Genomic DNA, 19,882 nt, shown 5'->3' with positions numbered 1-19,882 from the left:
CCATGTCTTCTTAACACCCCTTTAAGGGCCTCCTTCCTTAAACAACGGCTGCACTGTTAAGGTGGCCACCGTCAGAGGGAGATGGTCAGCGCTATGTCTCAGTCTCCTTTACAGATAAGGGGGGGGGGTGAAGAAGGTGTAAGCAAAAGTCACTTGGGCTTCTCGGGAAGCACTGTAGATAACATTTACCCAGGAGGCAGGTCCTCCATCACCCTCTCTGTTCCCTGCTTCTTTCTGCCTGCTGTTGGACGTGATAGCTGGCACTGCAGTTAATCTATTGTGCCATGAGGCAGCTTGGAGGAAGGCGGAGCAGGGAGATAGAGGAGTCTGGCGGGGTAATGGCATGGGGTCACTGTACTGGCCTGGAGCCATCTACCTGCAAATTCTTATGTAGGAGAAACTATAACATCAGCTTATTAAAAACGGCGCTATTTCTAGTCTCTGTAATTAGCAGCCGATCCCAAGTCCTCTTTTAAACTGTTCTCTGAAACAGATGAAGGGGTGTACGTCCCTGGAAATGGGACACTATGTCAACCAGAACTTTTCAAAACCCTCACATATTCCCCCAAACCACACATGCCTGAGGACTGCCGAGATGTCCTAATGTGGAGAGTCACATGAGACAGTGTCCCCTTGGACTCTGCACCCCAATGGCCCCATTTCCATCCTGCGACCACCAGACCTTGACCCTCATCTCTCATGACTGTTTCCACCTCAAGGTCACAGCTGCATGTCCCCTGTGTGCCCAGGCCCTGCTGCTGTGCCTGGCCCACATCCTGAGCCCCAGGGTGAGTATGCAGGGCAGGGTCCAGGTGCTCTGGGCCTTTCCTGCTCCTGCCCCCCTGGATCTCACAGTCACGGTCTCCCTGCCTCCCCCTCGCAGTCCTTCCTCCCTACAACTCCAAGGTCTCCACGTGTACCTCGATGCGCTTGAGCAGAGTCACAGATCAAGTTAGAGGAACGCAGTGGCCTTCCGGCGTGGAGTGGGTGGCTCTTTGGACAAGAAGGCTTGGGACTGCAGGAACAGCCCTGTGATCACAGGGACATCACCCTCACCATCACCTTCACCCCACACACCTCAGAGGATAGCGGGTGACCGGTACGGCCCAAGTGCCTTTCGTCATCAGCCGTTCACCTCACAGAACCCAGGGCTCTGCCACGGGAGCTGTGAAGAGCTGAGGACGGGGAGCTGTGAAGAGCTGAGGACGGGGCGCGTGGAGCGGCTAGCTGGCGCACATCAGGGCCCGTCAGCGGGTCTGGGTCCAGCTCTGGGCCACCTCGGCCCCTCGGGCAGCTCTGCTGTTCAAAACGTGTGCATCCCTCTGCGACAGCCTCGTGGGACCCGGTGAGGAAGCGGATGGCTCTGATTTATCCAGTGTTGGGCAAAGACTCCTTTGGGACATCCCACATCCGAGAGCCCGTCACCTGCACCTCTGTGAGCGAGCCGTCTGTCACTCCAGACATTGGCCCCGCCCTTCAGGGGTCCCAGGCTTCTCACCCAGTGTCCATTCAAAGAAATTTTTTGTGCTTCTGCTGATATCCACAGGTGAGCACAGTTTTCTTTCCATGCTCAGTGTCTCTGGCTTCAATTTAAGGTGTTAAATCTTTCCTTGAACTCAGTGACGTCAACCACAAGAACAAAACCATCTCTCAGTCCCAGCATTCGGTCCCGACGAAGCACACACTGATGTTAAAGGCTACGTGAGTATTTTGAAATAGACAAGAAACCCTACAGAGCCATGACTATCCTCACGGGGGTCCCACTGAACACCAGTTCAGGAAGACAGGCTGCGGTCCAGGGAAACGCGGTCCTGGGGGAAGAACTCTCAGAAACCACCTCAGAGAAACAGAGAATTTGGAGGTGGCTGAGGAGTTCTGCAGTAAATCTTTTTAACTATTCAATCCGGCGTTCCCCATGTCTGTCTGACCCCGAAATCTTTTCTCCCCTCCAACTCTTTACCTCCGTCTTCCGCGGTGGAACTTAGGGGGTTACTTTCTTGGAGCACCAGTTTGGCAAACATGGAGCTACGGAACGAGCAGTCCACACGAGCAGTTCTGGGGACACCCACAGACAGCCATGGTCTGGAGCCCAGGCAGCCGTGTGCTGGGCTGTTTTGAGGTCGGGACCCTGAGAGTCCATGAGTCCCTGGGACAGAGGGGGGTTTCCACCTGCTCATGAGCCGTGCAGAGCTGCCGAGGGGCAGAGGCCACCCGGAGTCCGGCCTCAGGAGGCCCCTCTGGATTCCTGGAGGGCGGGGGGGCAGGTCCACACAGGGGACGCCTTGGGGGTGGCTGAGGAAGCCCGGTGCTGCAGGACAGTGCACAGCTGCAGTCTTGGAGAGCTGGCTGCCTTCCTGTGTCTGCCACTTGCTCTGCCCGTGACCTTGGGCAGATCCCCAGAGCTTCACAGTCAGAGCCCTCATTTGCAAAGAGCAGTCAATAAAACCGCACTCGGAGGTCTCCAGGTGGAGGGACCCCGGGGGCAGGGGTGAGCCGAGCCCCGGCCTGTGTCCGGCCCTCATGCTTTCCCTTCACTCGGCCGGTGACAAGGGGGTCAGACCCGCAGCCCTGGCCTGGGCGCCCCAGAAGCCGTGACCTTAACATGCCCCCGTCAGAGGCCGAGTGCCAATGACTTCCTGGCTTGGGCTCCAAGTCAGCCCCTGAGCGTGGTCTTATTTCCTCAAGCCTTCCGCAAACACCACTCCACTGGAATAAACGGGCCACGCCACGTGATCCATAATCATAAAAGCATAAGAGGAGAGAATAAATAAGGGCCCTCTCAGACAAGCTAACTCGGCTGTTATTCATAAGTTCCCGGGCCACCTTGTCATGGCCAAGAAAAATCTGCTTTACCTCCTTGCTGCAGTTCATCTGGACCCTCAATCTGTACTTGCTGAAAAAAGATCGTTCTTGTTATGCTAAAACCGCAAGGGGACTCGCATAATACGGCTAAATAACACCCATAAAACTATGGAAATGGCACTTTGACATTAAAAGTTATTTTCTCATGGACTTTAACAAGATTCAGTGCTTTTGTTCTCACGGTTTCCTGGCATTTTAACGTCACACAAACACAAAATAAAAAACCGCAAGACAGAATTCCAGCAGAACACCGTCCTGCCCACCGCGAAGGAGCGCTTCCACTTTGCAATCAGGGAGCCAGCAGGGGCTGAGGTGCCCAGAGTTGGCACCGACCCGGGGCCGTGGCTGAGACCCCCAAGGTGGCGGTCGGCGGGGTTTACCTCTTTCTGGGTGAACTTTGGCGAGTGGTCGTTTTTGTCATCGATCACGATCGTGGCTGTGGCCGTGCCTGTTAACCCGACGTCCAGCCCGGCCATGTCTTGAGCCTCGATGATCAACTCGTACTTGGGGTTTTCCAGAGTCTATAAAGCAAACACAGCAGAGAAGGTGGCGTTTAGTTTTGGGCGATGCCTGGGAAAGGCGGCCAGCACCCTGTGTCGAGGAGGGCAGGCCCTGGAGATCAGCCGTGGCATTTTTACCTACTGTGTGCAAATGTGCCTTTGAAAGCTCCCCAATCAGAAACGGGCCATAGGTGAGATGGTCTTGGGGACGGAACCTTTTCACTATCCTTGTTCAAGGGGACCTTGGATGCTTTCCAGAATGTTCCATTTCCTGGGTGTGGCTCTACATTTCCCTTGGATAGTCACCTCTAGATCTCGAAGCCCATGGAACAAGACAAAGATGGCAGCACGGGAACTCACGTTTACGGGGCGATCTGACACCCAGGCGTTGGATTGCTGTACTTTACGGAAATTGTCAGAGCTACCCTTCCAACAGGCATGTCCAACAGCAATTACCACTCACGTTTTATAGATAAAAACCCAACTGAGGTTTAGAGTCACTTACACTGTACTTCTTTCTTGTTCTTCTAGTCTCACAGAATGTTAGACCGAGATCTGATACAGCCACCTGGTAACCACCGCTTCTCTTCATTCCCATTTGGCCATTTGACAGATATTCGGGTTCCATGATTAAACATTCAAAACAGGAAACCCGGGAGCTCGGAAGCTAACAGGAAGAGGAGCCCAGTGGTGGCCCTGAACAGCCCGTGTTTAAACTGCTGCCAGGGGACCCCTGTCTCGGTCACTCCACAGGCTGCTCTTCTGCTGTAAGGCAGTGTCTCCCATTTCCTTGGGGACTCACCCTCGCTGACTCTCTGCCCGAGTGGCTTGGGTGGGATTGCTTTCCTCTGCTCTGTCTCTGGAGAACTTCTGGAATGAGCCCTGATTAGAAAAGCCCATGCCCATCCCAGGGCATGCTGACCAGTCCAGGCCCAGATGTGGCCCATGATGGAGGAAGCCGCAGCTTCCCTGGGGGTGAACCTGGGCGTGCGTAACTGGCGCCAAAGATGAGCCATCTCATACCACGGCAGGGCGGGGCGAGAAAGGCCCTGAGAATGAGGGGCACCCAGGGGAAAGAGACTGACCCCCAGCGATGGCAGGTCTGCCACTCATCATGTCCTGCCCAAACCCAGCCTTGCCCAAGGACTTTTCCGTAATGAAGGCATTAATGTTCCTTATTTGCTCAAACCAGTTTGGACTTGTTTCTCAATCACTTGCACAGAAGGTCCGAGTGAACTATGTTCAATAACAAAAATAAATGGTGTTTACAATAGCACAGACAGCCCTGCCAGGATGACAGCCTCACAGACCACGGTGACCACCCGCCAACAATTACCCAGGACCACAGGGAGCAAAGCACAAAAACGCAGCGGGGGTCTCTGATTTCCTTCCAAAGCCAGGAGCTGGCGTGAGGATTTAATAGCTCAGTGCTAGCGCCCCTGAAACTTTAAAGGATTTTTGAGGTTGGTTTGCTGCTTGTTCCTGCAGGCACCTGGGGCGGTTGTGTTTCCTTAACTAAGAACTTCTGCCCCAGTGTCTGAAGAAGTGGTTCTACTGGACGGTTGGGCAAGGCTCACCTATGAAGTGCACGGCCACCAGGGGGCGCTGGTGTGCCCCTCGACAGCTCTGCAGGGGACATTTTGGTCTCACTTCAGGTTCTACCACCACTGAAGGTCACAAAGTCCCCCTGAGTGCAGAGGAATTGACACCAAGCCCCGCCTGGGTCTTCTGGGTCAGGGACAGCTCTAGTGGGTGCTTGTCCTACCATCTGCCCTCGGCTGAAGCTGGCAGACCTCAGCCTGAGCTCGCAAGCAGGTGGGAGTGGATTTGCTCTTTGCCATAAGTCCTGCAGCTGGACCCGATGACACCCAATGTTGGCCCTCTTCAAAATCCTTCCCAAATGTCTCTGAACATGCCAGCCACAATCCCCATCCACCCCAGGTCGCGTTTCTTTATACCATTGTAATTTTCGTCCTAAAACACCACACACATATTTTTTTTTTTTTAAAGAGAGAGTGAGAGAGGAGAGAGAGAGAGAGAGGAGAGAGAGAATTTTTAATATTTATTTTTTAGTTCTCGGCGGACACAACATCTTTGTTGGTATGTGGTGCTGAGAATCGAACCCGGGCCGCACGCATGCCAGGCGAGCGCGCTACCGCTTGAGCCACATCCCCAGCCCCCACACACATATTTTTGAAAGCATACAACAAGAAGTAAGAAACTGTGTGTACTGGTTTCCCACTGTTGAGAGATCACTGTAAACGTGATGTCACTCACCAACGTGATTCTGGACACTATGTAACGGCTGTGTAAATTATAATCGTGTGAATATTTTGTACTTCATCCTCTCCTCTTCCTTGGTCTTTAGATTGTTAACAATCTTTTAAAAATGTCCACAGTTTATAATAACACCTCAGGAAGCCTTTGGACACTTGGGCTGGACTTTTGTTTGTTCTTTCGTTTTAAAGGACAGTCCCTGAGACGTGGAATTTCTGCATGAAACCATGTTTCATTCCATTTCCTACCAGAACTTTCTGATCCCAGGTGTGGCTTCACCCTAAAGGGGACAAATGGGTTCAAATGGGGGCAAGTGTGACTTCAGGACGGCTGCATAGCAAGGAGATGACTCCTCCACACTCGTTCAGTCCTTTGCAGCCTGCAGAGGGTGGGCTGCCGTGGGGTGGACTGCTGCAGGGTGGGGTGGGCTGCCGTGGGGTGGGCTGCGGGTGGCGTCAGGCCCAGCTGCGGCAGGCGTGCACTGCTTTGCTCCCCTGGATCCTCCCCTCCCTGGGGTACCTGTGCTATCATTCCCTTGGGGCCCCACCCCTTCCTCACCCTCTGCCCAGAGTTCAGGGAGGGCGAGGGCTGGTCAGGTGGCTCAGGCCTGGCCCATCAGGGCCTCCCTCCCAGGGCCAGGCGAGGAGAACCTAACCCAAGGCAGGCCACCTGAGACTGAATCTCAACTCCCAGCCCTCCGCAGCCATCCTTGAAACCAATTTACCTCTCAGATTTCACGAGTTCTAGGAGCGAATAAATTTCCCCTTTCCTCAGACATCTGATTTAGACGTTCTGTGAGAACAACCAGGCATCCCGACCGATGTTGTAACGAAGGACACGATCGATTATCTGCTCATTAGCAAGACAGCAAAGAGCTGTCATCCTGCACCACAGCACTCCCATCCTTCATGAATACACGTGTGCGTGTGTGTGTTACGTATTTGCACAGTTATTATAGTTTTTTATTTCATTGTGCATCTAATTGGCAGCTAGTGGACACCTTGTCTGAATGGCGTGCTCGGTGCTGGGGTCAGAGCGATGGGAACCCAGGCTCTCTTTCCTTAGGGAGACGGGATTCAAGGCTGAGGACGGCCATCCTCACAGGGCGGCGTGGGGCCTGGGCAAACCCCCGGGTCTGCGTGGAGGAAGGGCACTTCTGTCATCTAGCCAAGTTCATAAATATTTTTGAAAAATGAACCAATTTCGCCCGAGGTAAATAACACTTTACAGATACACTAGAAAATAGGTTGGCGAATCTGGTAGCGAGCCAAGCAGCCTGTGAGGTCGAGAAATCATAGGGTTTGGGATGAGCCGTTTCAAGTCTCAATTTTCTGGCAAACTTAAGGCTGACATTAAAAAATGTTTTTATTACCCAACCACCAGCCAATTATTGTGAGAAGAGAAGAGTGATGCAGCTGTCTCTAGAGTGGAAACTGAGGACCCTCCTCTGCCCTCGCCCAGCCCTGCCCCCAGGCTTGGCCAGCACCCACAGTAGCCGCTGTGTCTCACGCCTGTTCCTGGCTCTCTCACTCACAGGCTCACACACTCTCTCACACACATGCGCACATTCAAACAGAATGAGACCTTGCACGCAGTTCTACGGTTTGCTTCCCCCTCCCCACGGTTGCCTCAGTGCTTACAGATCTGTCCATCCATTTCACAGCCGGACGGACCGCAGTATGAAGCTGCCGTGTCCATTCAAACCGTCCCTATCGGGTGGCCATTTCGGTTGCTTCCAGGTTTCCACTATTAAAAGCCACTCTAAGATCCAGAGATGGCTGGCCCGTCAGTGATGGGCATTCGACTGCTTTCACGGTGGTAACGGGGACAAACACCAGATCATGGATGGTAAACGCAAGCTCCCGTGAAATGCGGAAGCTTGGGCCTTGTCTGAAAAGGAGAGAGGATGCCACAGGATGGCCTGGCTCTTTCTGTCCCTTCCGTCCCCTTTTACCCCCCCGCCCACCTACCTCCCTCTCTGGCTGGGCCATCTCAGGGAAGCTGTCCCCTTGCCTAACTCCCGGGTCACTCTAAGTTGAAACCCACAGGGTCCATTCTCTGTCACTCTGCACCTGTCCCTCTGCTGAAATGGACTCCTCTCAGCTGAGTGTCCACCATGGAAGCCCCTTCTCAGGGAGGTGCCCTGAGGCAGAGGAATCGCCTCCAGGGCCATGCGGCAGGAGTGGTTCCCTCGGCAAGGGTCGGTGGGCTCAGCGGCCCCCAACCACGCTGGGCCACGTTGTGGGAACGTGAAATGTGGAACCAAGACCCACGAGGACAGTGGGCAGGGCAGACCCTCAGGCTCCCGCCACCACTCCTGGCCCTCCTGAGGGTTTGGGGGACGCTGGGCTGTCCTGTTTCTCTCTGCCCACGCGGGAGGCACTGACTCTCCTGGACGAGCCACCAGGGGGGCAGACTGCCCGGGAGGCCAGGCTGCACTCTCTGGCTCCAGGAGCAAGGTGGGGCACGGACTCCAGTTCCCAAGAGCCTGGGTGGCTGAAGGCGCTGCCCCGATGAGGGAGAGCCAGCCCTTCCCAGGGCTCGCTGCCCTCACCCCAGCTCTCTCTGTGCCTCCACACATCCCAGTGTTGACTCAGAAATCCCTGGAGGCCTGAAGCCAGCTCAGTTTGGGTGGCTGGCAACCAAAGGCCCCTGTGGGGAAGACGGCCCTGTGTCCGCAAGGTCCTGTGTCCCTGGACTCTGGTGTCTGTGGAGCAGCGCAGTGGCCGGGCTGCCCTGTCCTGTGGCATGGACAGGCCCCGGGAGGGGCTATTACCCAGGAGCTTCACCTCCCTGTCTAGTGTCTTGTTTCACCATGTCTGTAAGTCTGTCAGTCTTCAAGGGCAAGGACCATCCTTGGGCTGGACCGCTGGCCGGGACTCAGCCCAGAAGGTGGGTGGTTGATTCTCTTTCTGATAACGATGATTGATTATTGTTCCCCTGAACTGAATTCTCTCTCAAAGGGCTGAGTGTCTCAGCAGTATTTCCAAACCAAAGCCATTTGTCCTCAGCGCTGGTTCAGACTTGGGGGAACTCCATCTCGGGAGACAGGGTCTTATTTCACATACTGGGTGAAGCAAATTGGCTCCTCCGATTTTATTTGGCACGACCTCATCTGTGAGACATGTCCAAGAGCATCAAGCTGTCCTCCTGGCTCGAGCCTGGTGGTCACGAGTGTCCACTGCATTTGTGGTCTCCTCCCTGGTGTCATGGAACCGCTAGTTCCTAGAGACCCTGGGAGTCCAGAGAGGTGTGTGCCTCCAGGAAAAGCCTCCACAGACTCTGGCCACGTTCACTGATCACACGGACTTAAAAACCGAACATTTCATCTTGAAAAGAGAACCAAGCCGTGTCGTCAAATAGGACACGTCATCAGTCACCGGACCCTTGATGTCTACACGGCCACGGCGACTTCCACACGAGTCTGCGTTTCACGGAACATTTATCACTAATAACCAGGCGAACGGTAGCCGTGGGGGGACATCAACACGTAAACGTCACACAAGAGAGGTTTTGCCCTTCACCCGCTCGGTGGCCTGTCCTTCTCCTGCTCATCTTGAGTCTCATCCTCGGCTCTGCGTTGGCACAGACTGGCTTTCTGGCGGCTGTGCCCCACTTTCTCCTGGTTTTGAATGTGGCGCCTCTGCTCCCTCCTCCTGTCCCCTTGCTGATGGCCGCTGCTCACTGCGCCACAGCTCCATCAGGGCCCCGCCCTGCTGCCTTGCAGGGTGTCTGCCACTCTGGCGAGCTGGGCCTCCATCGTCACTGGTCCCTGGCTCCACCACTCAGGCACCAAGAGACCCAGGTGCCTCTGTCTCCCTGCCTGCAGAATAGCGGGGGGATATAAAGGAGGCACCGGGCATGGAGCCTGACCACGTAAGGGTTGCGTGGAAGGCCTCGTGGTTCTTGGTAGAGTCTTTGGGAACTCCTCTGAAGATGTGGCACAAACTCTCCTCCAGGAAGAGCCAAAGGAGCTGGGTGTCGCTGACCACTGACGAGCCGGGTCCTGGATCCTCCCTTCCTCTGCTGAGTCGGCAGATGCTGGTCCAACAGCTGTCTGCTGCTCTGCAGGGGCCCGTTCACACGGGACATGGCCAAGCAGACAGAGGCCGTGAGGTCCTAGGTGCCTACAGTTTGAAGTCCCCGAGTCTGGGGTCATCTGTTTCGCAGCAGTCACTGTTCCACAGATGGTGATTTTGCCGAGTTCTGCGAGGCTGTTACGTATGGAGTACCTGTTTATTGGTCATCTTGACTGTGACAATGGGAGCTCCATTCCATGAGGGGCCCTGTCCTGATCAGAGCTTTATCTTTCAGCTATGAACTCATCGTAGTGATTAGTCAGAGATGTGTTTTTACAAAAATTCTGCGCAGCGAGAGGCAGGTGTAGATGTCTGACAGCAGATTCTCTGGGTGTGCGGTGGTTTTCGACTTCGGAGGTCTCGACACTCTTCCCGTGGCTGATTAGAAGCTGCCAACGTGATGTCACTCCACGTGTGTCGGTAGAAAGAGACCCAGAGGCGGCTGAAATGAGCTGGCCAGAGGGCTCCAGCATCCAGTTCAGGGCAGACGCGGGGAGCAGCGTGTCCACCAGCCTCCGCGGGGGACGCATGCGGTATCCTGGTGACGTGCTGGGCGTGGAGCCGCGGCGGCCTCTGTCCTGTGTGCTCATCGGCTCTCCTGACCCCTGGCTCCACGCATCCCAGACGGGGACCAATTCCTCTCCTGTTAGTGCACCTGACCCTGCTCTGTACATATTGCAACAGATGGGTAAAAGCATTATCTGAAGCCGAAGGGGCTGTTGTCTGTCTGGGTTTGATTTACCCGCTCGGACCCCCTCACCCTGGAGACAGGCAGGCCGTCCACCCAGCCGGAGCCCCTGGTGTCCTAGTATAAAGGGCCCTGCGCGTCCTGCTGGTGGCCAGCGCTGTCCTGCCTCCCCGTGGGCTGCTGGCCTGGCTCCACTGTTGGTCTCTGGGGCTCCTTCCCCCGCTCCCCTTGCTGTCGCTGCTGGCCCCTCACTCCCGCTGGGCCTGGTGGAGAAGCAGCAGAGCTCATTTCCCCAGGTTTACTGGCCGCGGACAGGCCCGGGGGTGGGGAGCAGCAGGGGAAACAGACCCTGCCTCTTAGACACTCGCGGCTGGCATGGCCTAAGTGATGGATCCGAGGTTGAGGGACACCAGGAGCAAATAAAACATTTCCGGGCAAAGTGTACATCCTGCGACGTTACTGATGAGTGACAGTACATAACCGTCAGCGGCATCGATGGCACACCTGGAAATATCACCTCCTCCCGACTCCAGGCGGCAGAGGCTTGGTTTTCAGTCTGGCTCCACGGGAACATTTATGTAGTGTCTACTAGGCTCAAGAAACTCTGCTGGGACGTGATGGATGACACAAACCTGCTTTGGGTGCATTTCTATACCAGAGAAATGAGCAAAGAGAAGACATCTAGGCTCTGCTGCGTGCTCCCGGGTGGTGCTAATGGAGGTCTGTGTGAAGGGGGCTCAGGAAGGCTGCAGGGAGCCCGTTTAACCCACCACACACTCATCAAGCCCTGGCGGAGTGTGAGGCCTTGTGCCCACGACAAGGTGGGATAAGGGCAGGTATCAAGTCTAGTGCCAGGGACTGACACTCGGTTCCGTGGAGTGAGATGGGGTAGGTGGAGGAGACTGAGGGGAGATGTCTTGGGAAGGGAATGTCCTGTTTTGGGGTCATGATGTCATTTCTGTGGAAGATGGTGGGAGACTGTGCTTTGACGTGGCCACCATCCTAATGTTCTGTGATTTCTGCCACTGAGAGTGCTGGGGGCTGATGGTGAGCCTGTCAAGGACTCTGTGGGAACAAGAGCAGGTGCCCACTCTGCTCCTTACCATCGGGAGCCCAGGCCCTCTAAGCAGGTGGGTGCCCAGTGCCACAGGTGCAGTCGGGGGGGCCACAGCACCATAGTGGTCCCATCCTCACCCCAAACAACCGATGGCCAAGAGCCACTGACTGGCCCACTCTGGAGTCTGCCCTCCTGTCTCTGTTGCTGCAGCTCTCCCAGGACCTCTAGAGACATCTCTTCTCCCCTGTGTCACTGCAGCAACTTCCGGAAGGGTCCCTCTGGTTTCCGTCTGAGCTACTCGCCACCCAGAGCTGGCAGAGTGAGCCCTGGGAGGCGGCAGCTGCCCCGCATCTCCATGAGCTCTTGGTGGCTAGAGGACCATCCCAGCTCCTGGGAGATGAGCTCCGGTGGCGCCCCGTCCTCACGCAGGGCTCTTCCTGTGACAATGAACTATGCAACGCCACCGTCTGGGGCTTCCTTAGTCCTTTCCTTAGTCTGCAACCCTGACCTCCACAGGCACCCTGCAAACTTGACCTCGCCGACCTTGCTCGGACGTGGCCACCGTCAGGAGCTGTCCTGCTCCTCTCGTGAGCCCAAGATATCTGGAGAACGTTCTCTCCTGGGGGATCGAGTGACACTGCACAGGGCATCCTCTGCCCACTCTGTCCTGCGGCCTCACCGTGAGCTGCTGGTGCCAGGTTCCTGCAGCGGGCAGAGCACAGCCCAGCGCCCCAGACCCCTCGCACTCCCGGCTCTAGAAGCCCTCGGCTTTGTTTTTAGAGGGCCCACCACCATCCCGTACCCTTACAGGGCACAGTGTGACCCCTTGAGGCGCGTGGGCAGGACGTAACAGTCAGGTCACAGCGACTGGTTCTTCTGTTTCCCCCAAACATTCATCTTCTCGTTTGTTGGGCCTTCTAACCCCTCTCCTCTGGTTAGTTTGAAGAACGCAGTAAGTTGGTGCAAACTGGCGTCACCCACGCGCCCCAGGCCAGACGCGCTCCTCCTGCTTGTGCTTTGTAGCTCACATCCAGTCCCTCCGTCCCCTCCCCTCCTCCTCCAGTGACCGCTGTTCTAAAGCCTTCACGTCCATCCTCTAAGGTATGAAAGATGTCCACGTCCTAATTCCTAGAACCAAGCGTCTCACCTCAGGGGGCAAAAGAGGCTCTGATCAGGACCTAGAGACGAGGCGACTGACCAGGGGGTCTGGGTGGGCCCAGTGAACTCACAGGTCCTCGCAGCAGGAAGGAAGTGGAGAGGTGACAGGAAGAGGCAGGGTGAGGCGGGAGAGAAGGGCGTGGCTTAAGGTGGAGGGAGAGGCTGGGAGCCCAGGGCCGCAGGAAGCCCTAACAACTGGAATCCTTGAGAGCTAGACTCCCCAGCTCTGCCCACACCCTGATTTCTGCCCAGTGAGACCCATTTTGGACTCTGGTCTCCGGCGCTGTGAGGCGGTGGACTGGCGTTGTTTTAAGGCCTTCTCTGTGTGGTGGCCACTTCTCTGGAGGGCGTCACGGAGCCTCCTGTGGAGCTGAGGCTCTGCCGGCCTCCGGGCTCCTGGGGTGACGGCCACCAGCCCCAGCCCTCCTCTCCCTCCAGGCTGCCTCCTCCATCCGTCCACCTTCCCACAACCGCTTCCTCCGTCTCTCCTCTAGAAACGTTTCATGTCATCCTCTGGGTGGAATGTCCACCAGACCTTTCCCGCGACACCGACATCTGTCCAGTGGGAGACCAGTGTCCCCCCATCTGCGATGGGCAAATATCAGGGCAGTTTACCGGAGAGCCTTCTGCTGCTGTCGGTCACTGTGGGTATCCATTAGAGTCCTCCGTGAGACCTTCCTCCAACTCACCCTGCCGTACCCCCACGCCTAGTGCCCCAAGACACGGAGACCCCAAGGCCCAGCCCTGTGTGGGCACTAGGTGATCGTCTTTGAAAATAAGTTGGCCTGGTCCCCGGTCACCTGGGGAGAGACTGCCCAAGCCAAGTTCAGCGTCTGCCACACTCTCGGCCAACGTCTGATGAGAGAAGAAACCCAAGAATGGTCACCTGAGTGCTGTTCAGTGAGCCTGGCCTCGGGGACACCATTCTGGGTGGCAGAGGTCACAGGGCAAGGCCTGGGCAGGGTCACAGAGGCCAAGTGAGTCTCCAGGTGGCGCAGGGTGGAGCTCGTGCCCTGGCTCTCCAGGAGCAAGGTCGTCCAACCAGGCGGCGGTGTGTGCCAGCGTGCTGGACGGAGCTCTCCATCTCCCGCAGATGCCCGTGGCTGGCCCTGACCCCAGGCTCAGCCTAGGCTGGCACGCATCCTGAGGCACGTGAGATGGAAAGAGGGGCAACAGGGTGGGAGGTGGGGTCTCTGCGTGTTGAGGTTTGGGTGGGAATGCCTTTTGAAAGAACAAAGCCACGCCAAATTGAGGGACGAGAGGAGGTTGCTAGAGGAGCAGAGCCAGCCGCAGGTGTCTGGGATGACCCGGGGCCTCCCTCCCTACAGACCCAAGCCCGAAGCTGTTCCTGCTGTCCGCCAAGCACTCCCCGAGAGCACATCGCTTTCCTTGGGTTTCGATTTATTACCATCTGAAATGTCATTCTCCGTGTGGGTAATAAAAGATAATACGTTTTATGGTGGCTCCTTATGTTAAGGTTTTACAAAATCTGCTATTAAATGATCTGCAGAGAATGTAAATGAATCTTACCAGGTTACAGGAAACAGCAAGGTGGTTTCTTCTCCTCCCCCCCACCCCAAATCCAGTGCAGGGCGGAGGGCGGAGCCGGCAGGTTTTCTAATCACCCGGCAGAGGGTAATGCTTTTAAGGTCAGACTCAAAATTGTGTTCTGCTGTGTAATCAGCTTCACAAAGTTACACACTGGTCAAAACGTCCAGAAAATTCAATTACGGACTCCCAGTGACAAGTACAGGAGCCCACCATGGGTTGGCCAAGGTTTCTAAAATTCGTCTCTAAATGCCCACAGCACTGGCAATTTCAGCTTTATGACCCCTGCCCGCCTGGGCCCTGAGTGGCAATGGGCCCCACCCATGGACCAGGCCTTCATCAGAACCACAGCCTCCACCAGATTGCCTCCTCCAGCCCCGTTCACCGTGGGGTCTCTCATCTCATCCCATCCAGGGTCACTCCCAGTGGGCATTACATGCTGCCCCTTAAGTCAAATGCCTCTCTGTGCAGAATTTACTCTGGCTTAGAGTTCTGTTGCTGGCAATAATTCTAGGTAGCTCTCAAAACAAAGAGGCCGGCCACGGGAGCCATGAATCAGCAGACGCCCGCCCGCGGTCGACAGGAGGCCCATTCCAGAAGCCACCCTCTGCAGCCAGTGGGTTCCGCTCTTTGAAAATAAATTGAACTAATTCTAAATCATCCGAGGGAAAAAATGGCACAAGATGGATTCCAATTATGGCCCTGCCGTTGTTTGGAGAGCTAATTCAGACACCAGGGAGAAAAGGCAATGTGACAGGCCCGCCGTGGACTGCTTCTGGAAGGTTCTCTTGTTGATTTCACGCCTGGTGTGCAGGCCCTTCTGCTCGCCTTCCTTCAGCACTGCTGCCCAGCGCCTAGCGGGCTGCCAGCCCGGCCCTGCACGCACCAGGAGGCCTCTGGGATCCCCGCGCTCTCCTCCATTTGTTCCTGAAATTGTCTTGGCTCTGAGGACAGAGGCGAAGCCCATCAACAGGGCCTGTCAGTGGAGAGGTCAGTGCTGCGCCTCAGCCCGGGCCTCGCCCTCCCAGCCCGGCCTGCAGACAGGCAGGATGCTCATGCAGAGGGCTGCCTCCCTCCACCAACAGCCGCCCACCCACGTCCGCAGAGGTGGCCTTGGCCTTCCTTTCCATTTCACAAACAACCCTACCCCCAGCCTCGGCCTTCCCTCGGGCCCTGCTCTGGGTCCTTTTCAGATGGAGACTTGAACTCCACTGTCGGCCTCTCTGGAAACCCCAGGGCCTCAGCGGCCTCTTCCAAAGAGGGGACAGACCGTACCTTGGGGTCAACACACGCCGACCTGCTCCCTCCTGCTGCACCCTAGCTGTGCACCTGCTCACTCTGGTCTCGATGTGCCTGTTCTGGGCCTGTCCTGGGCTCCACTCAGGCCTCTGTTGTGACAGTTAACCATGGCTACACCCATTGAGCACCTACTGTATACCAGAAACAGCTATCAACCCTTCCTCATGAGACACCCCAGTGTTGTCCTGATGCCCTGTGAGGCTGGCACGGTTGTCACTCCCACGGCATAGGTGAGGATCCCAGGACACGCAGTTCCTACATGGGGGTGCTGGGGTGGGAGCTCTGCTTCTCAGCCCACAGCTGAGGGGGTGACAGGGTGGGGTGACAGAGCTGGGCAAAGCAGGAGGGGGCCCAGGGCTACGGAAGGGACGGCAGGTGCAGCAGACGCTGTAACCTGGGACCAGGACACCGTTTCCAGGCTGACCCCGGGGCATGGCACCACAGAGCCACACCCTGTGGAAGGTCCTGGTGTGGAGGAGCCCCTGGGCGGTCACTCCCTTCTCCATGTCCTCCCAGACGCTTCTCCCTTAGCCGGGAAGGGAACTCTGGGCCCTCCAGCTGGCTCCGGTCTGCAGTACTAACTGCCCATCTCCTTCTAAAGCTGAAGTCGGGGCAGGAAGATGGTGGTGTCCTCACCGTGCCCTTGCAGCACGGGTCACACTCCATCACTCCGTCACTACGTGCCCCAGAGCTCTGTCCCCTTCATCTGCCGTGAGATGCCTGGAGGCAGAAGCCGTGTTGAATTACTGGCTTCCGTTGGCTGGTGGCAAAGCGGAAGAACGGGGGCTGCAAAACCACAGCGAGAGGCGACTCTCAGCTCCGCTCTGCTGACGGCTGTGGGACCCGGGTGAGTCGCATCCTCTGGCACCCAGCTCCCCATTCCTGTGCTCTTGCCCTTCCTCTGGGACCACGGTGAGGCAGAATGGGATTAGTGCCATGTGTCCCAACCGTGTGGCCTGGTGGGCAGAGTAAACTGGACAAGGGAAGGCTGTTGCTATCCACTGTCGAAGCCGAAGCTATAGGATCGAGGCTCTATAAATCCTACAGCCACAGCCTGAGAAGGTGGCTCCTCAAAGTGACATGAGGGTAACCTCCATGGCCTGGGGGGCGGTCCCTGAAAGGTACACCTGTGTCCTAAGGCTTGGAGCCTATGACACCTTGTCTGGAAAACTGGCCTTTGCAGATGTCATTAAGTGAAGGATGTCGAGATGAGCTAACCACCTGGGCACCCTAACGCTACCAGTGTCCTTACAAGAGACAGGACAGGACGGAGACACAGGAGACGAAGTCTAACTACAGCTTCTGCTTTCTTTCCCATCCTTGTAGAGACATTACTGACAAAGGTGGCAGCTTAAATATTAAGACAAAGAGTGCATAAATAAACAAATGAGCCCAACTTGGGACACCTGCCTAAAGGGACCTGGCAGACATGAGATATCTATAGCCTTAAAACATTTTTTTTGGTATCTCTGAAATTATAGGTTAATGAAAAAAAATGTATTAAAGCTGGAGCTGTGTAACCCAGACAGCATCTGTACAAAGAAGACAGACTTGGCTGAGCATCGAGCCAATCAGCTGGGCCACACCCGCAGCTCCGGGAGCTCCCCACGCAGCCAGGGGTCCTGAGATGCCACGGCTCTCACTCACTAACATCCTGGCAAGCGCTGACTGGCACCGTCCTCAGGTGAAGAGCCAGAGGCTCAGAGAGCTCCTTCATTCCCTCCACAAACACTCTTCCGAGCCGGTGGGGAGACAGCCACAGACAGAAGTGCCAAAGATCCCCTCCTTGTGACACTTAGATTCCAGAGGAAGAGACAGACCATAGACAGACGAATGGTGGTGAATGCTAAGGGGAGATTCAATAAGAAGGGGGTGGGATGGGATGTTCTGGGAGAGGATGCAGGCTCAGCTCAGTTTTAGGGGTGGCTGGAGAAGGTCATATTTGAGGAAATCCACACACAGTGACCATGGCAGGTGACCCCAGCAAGCCTCCGTTTTATCACTATGGAAGAGGGAGATAGCAGCCCTGTGACAGTGTCACTGTGAGGACTAAATGAAATGTTATGTGCACAACACCAGTGGTGAGCATTTATTGAGCACCGACTGGTATCAGTGCCCCCAGCAGTCTACCCCACTGCCCGTCTCTCTGAATTGTGCCCGTCTCTCTGAATTGTGCCCGTTGTGAGATGTTGGAAGGCAGAGCTCAGTGCCTTCTGATGCCTGGGTCTTCAGGCACACAGCTCACGGCACATGGTGGCTCCTACGCCCGCACAGGTGATCACTGTCCTCCCTGCAGCCTTGTGACTCCTTGGCCCGCACAGGTGCCCTCTCTGCTCCTCCAGAGTGTCCTTGATGTCAGCACGACCATGACAGTCCCCTGGGAAGTCTCCCACCTCCTGCTGCTCCTGACCATCCGTGTGTCTCCCACGCCTGTCCTTTGCTGTGACACACCTCAGCCTGGCACCTTTGATGGCTACTGTCATTCTACCCAGCTCAAAAAAAGTGTGACATCAGCTTATCCACCTCACCTCAAAGGGCCCTACATTACCCAGCCACCTGTTGCTGGGCCTGCACCTTGGAACCCGAGTCCCAGCACGTCATGCCGTCCAGATCAGGGCCCTGGGCTGTAGGACGGATGATTTTACAGCGTCTGAGCAAGTCAGGAATGGCCAGCAACTTCCCCGTCCAGGAACGGCTCACCAGAGGTCTATTCTCACAGACGCATCGTTTAAACCTCCTCATTATATGCTGAGAAAAAAAAAAAACTGTGGTCAAATCCACCAAGCGTAGCTTTTTGCAGCATTGAATATTGCTGCTGTTTAAGCCAGAGGCACCCACATTAAAAATAAATGCTTAGTACGAGAATATTTAATGACATGGAAAATGTTTCTATTATACTATTGAGAAGAAAGGGCAGGTTTCAGAATTGCACAAACAGGAAGATTTCATTTTTGTAAAAAAAAAAAGAGTATTTGTATATTACAATATGTCAACAGAAAAAGAATTATACATAGCGAGATATTAACAGCAATTATCTTTGACGACGTGGTTAGGCAATTTTTATTTCCTCCCTGGTGCCCCTTTCTAAGTTACTTTTTTTTTTTTTTACTCTAAACGTATATTATTTAGTGGTCAGAAAAGGGAGCAGGTTCTGTTACCAGAGCTAAAGCACAACAGTTAAGGTGTTTGGATATATCTGCCGTTCTGATGGGACTTATCAAGCTGTGTGACCCAGTGTGATGCAGGTGGCCTCTTGCTCCTCTCTCCTCCTCAGCCTGCTGGGAACCAGACGAGCCCGGGGCCCGGACATCGCTGAGGTTGGACAACAGTTTCCTCACCTGAGCTGCAGTGGTCATTAGTGATTCCCGCAGGAGCGGTGTCTGCGAGGCCCTCCCGTTACAGTAGAGGGAAGGCGCTAAATAAAGAACATGCCTGTCATTGGCACTTTAAATGTCAGGGTACAGGCTGAGCACTGAGATCTCAGGCGTCCCCAGAGAGCCACACTGACAGCTGCGGAGGCGGCAACCAAGAATTCTAGTAAATGTTAATCGTCACCACGGCCCGACATGGGGGTCCTTAAAAGGCCGTTCTGGGAAACTCCGTCTTTCCCTTTTCCTCCCTCCCCCACTACACAGCAGAAGGGGACAGAGGACACAGGGGCATGGGACGCTCAGCCCCTCCTGTACCAGGACATGCAGTGCCCACCTGCCAGTCTGTGACTAGGGCTGTGTCACGACGCCCAATGAGAGCTTGGGCCGGTCAGCGGGCTCCTCAGCACACGGCCAGGCGGGGAGAGGAACCCTGATCCCACATGGGAGCTCTTGATTGCGTTGTTCACAAATGTCATCCAAATGTCTGGTGTGGAGTTCATCAGTTATTTAGTCATTTAAAAATACAGACATGATCAAAAGCATAAAAAGACGACTTATGGAATGAGAGGAGTTCTTCAGCAGACCACATATCTGATGAGGCCTAATGTCCAGAACATATAAAAGCCTGACTTGTGGCTCCACAACAAAAAGACACACGACAATGCAGCTAAACCCAGGCAAAAGGGGAGGAGAGCTTTTCTCTAAAGAGGATACACAAATGGCCAATGGACACATGAATAGACGGTCAACGCACTGATCGTGAGATAAATGCATCTGTGGGGTAGCACCTCATGCCTTTGAGGTGGCCACTATTGAAAGCACAGACCCTGTGTTGGCTATGATGAAACTAACCCCCAGGCACTGCTGGTCAGGATGTGCACTGGCACAGAGATAGCTAGTGGTGCCTTAGAAGGTTCCAGAGAGTCACCACCCCAGGTACGTACCCAGAGAACCGAAAACAGGTTCTCAGGCCAAGGCCCACGCACACGCACACGTGTTCCCGGCTCAGCACAACAGCCAGAAGGTGCGGAGAGTCCCAAGTG

The 19,882-nt window shown here is 55.4% G+C and overlaps 1 protein-coding gene across 1 annotated transcript in view; it reads right to left on the bottom strand.

Moving 5' to 3' along the window:
• Cdh13 (cadherin 13) overlaps positions 1-19,882 on the bottom strand; it is an 854,075-nt gene that overhangs the window by 118,699 nt on the left and 715,494 nt on the right. The window contains exon 8 of the mRNA XM_078032736.1: positions 3,243-3,383. Coding sequence (XP_077888862.1) covers positions 3,243-3,383 — 141 coding nt within the window. The remainder of the gene's footprint in view (positions 1-3,242; positions 3,384-19,882) is intronic.

Source organism: Ictidomys tridecemlineatus, chromosome 15 (genome assembly GCF_052094955.1).
Source record: "Ictidomys tridecemlineatus isolate mIctTri1 chromosome 15, mIctTri1.hap1, whole genome shotgun sequence".
In the NCBI taxonomy this organism is placed as follows: Eukaryota; Metazoa; Chordata; class Mammalia; order Rodentia; family Sciuridae; genus Ictidomys; species Ictidomys tridecemlineatus.
Note: the sequence above shows the minus strand (reverse complement) of the source record. Positions and strands in the feature narration are given on the sequence as shown.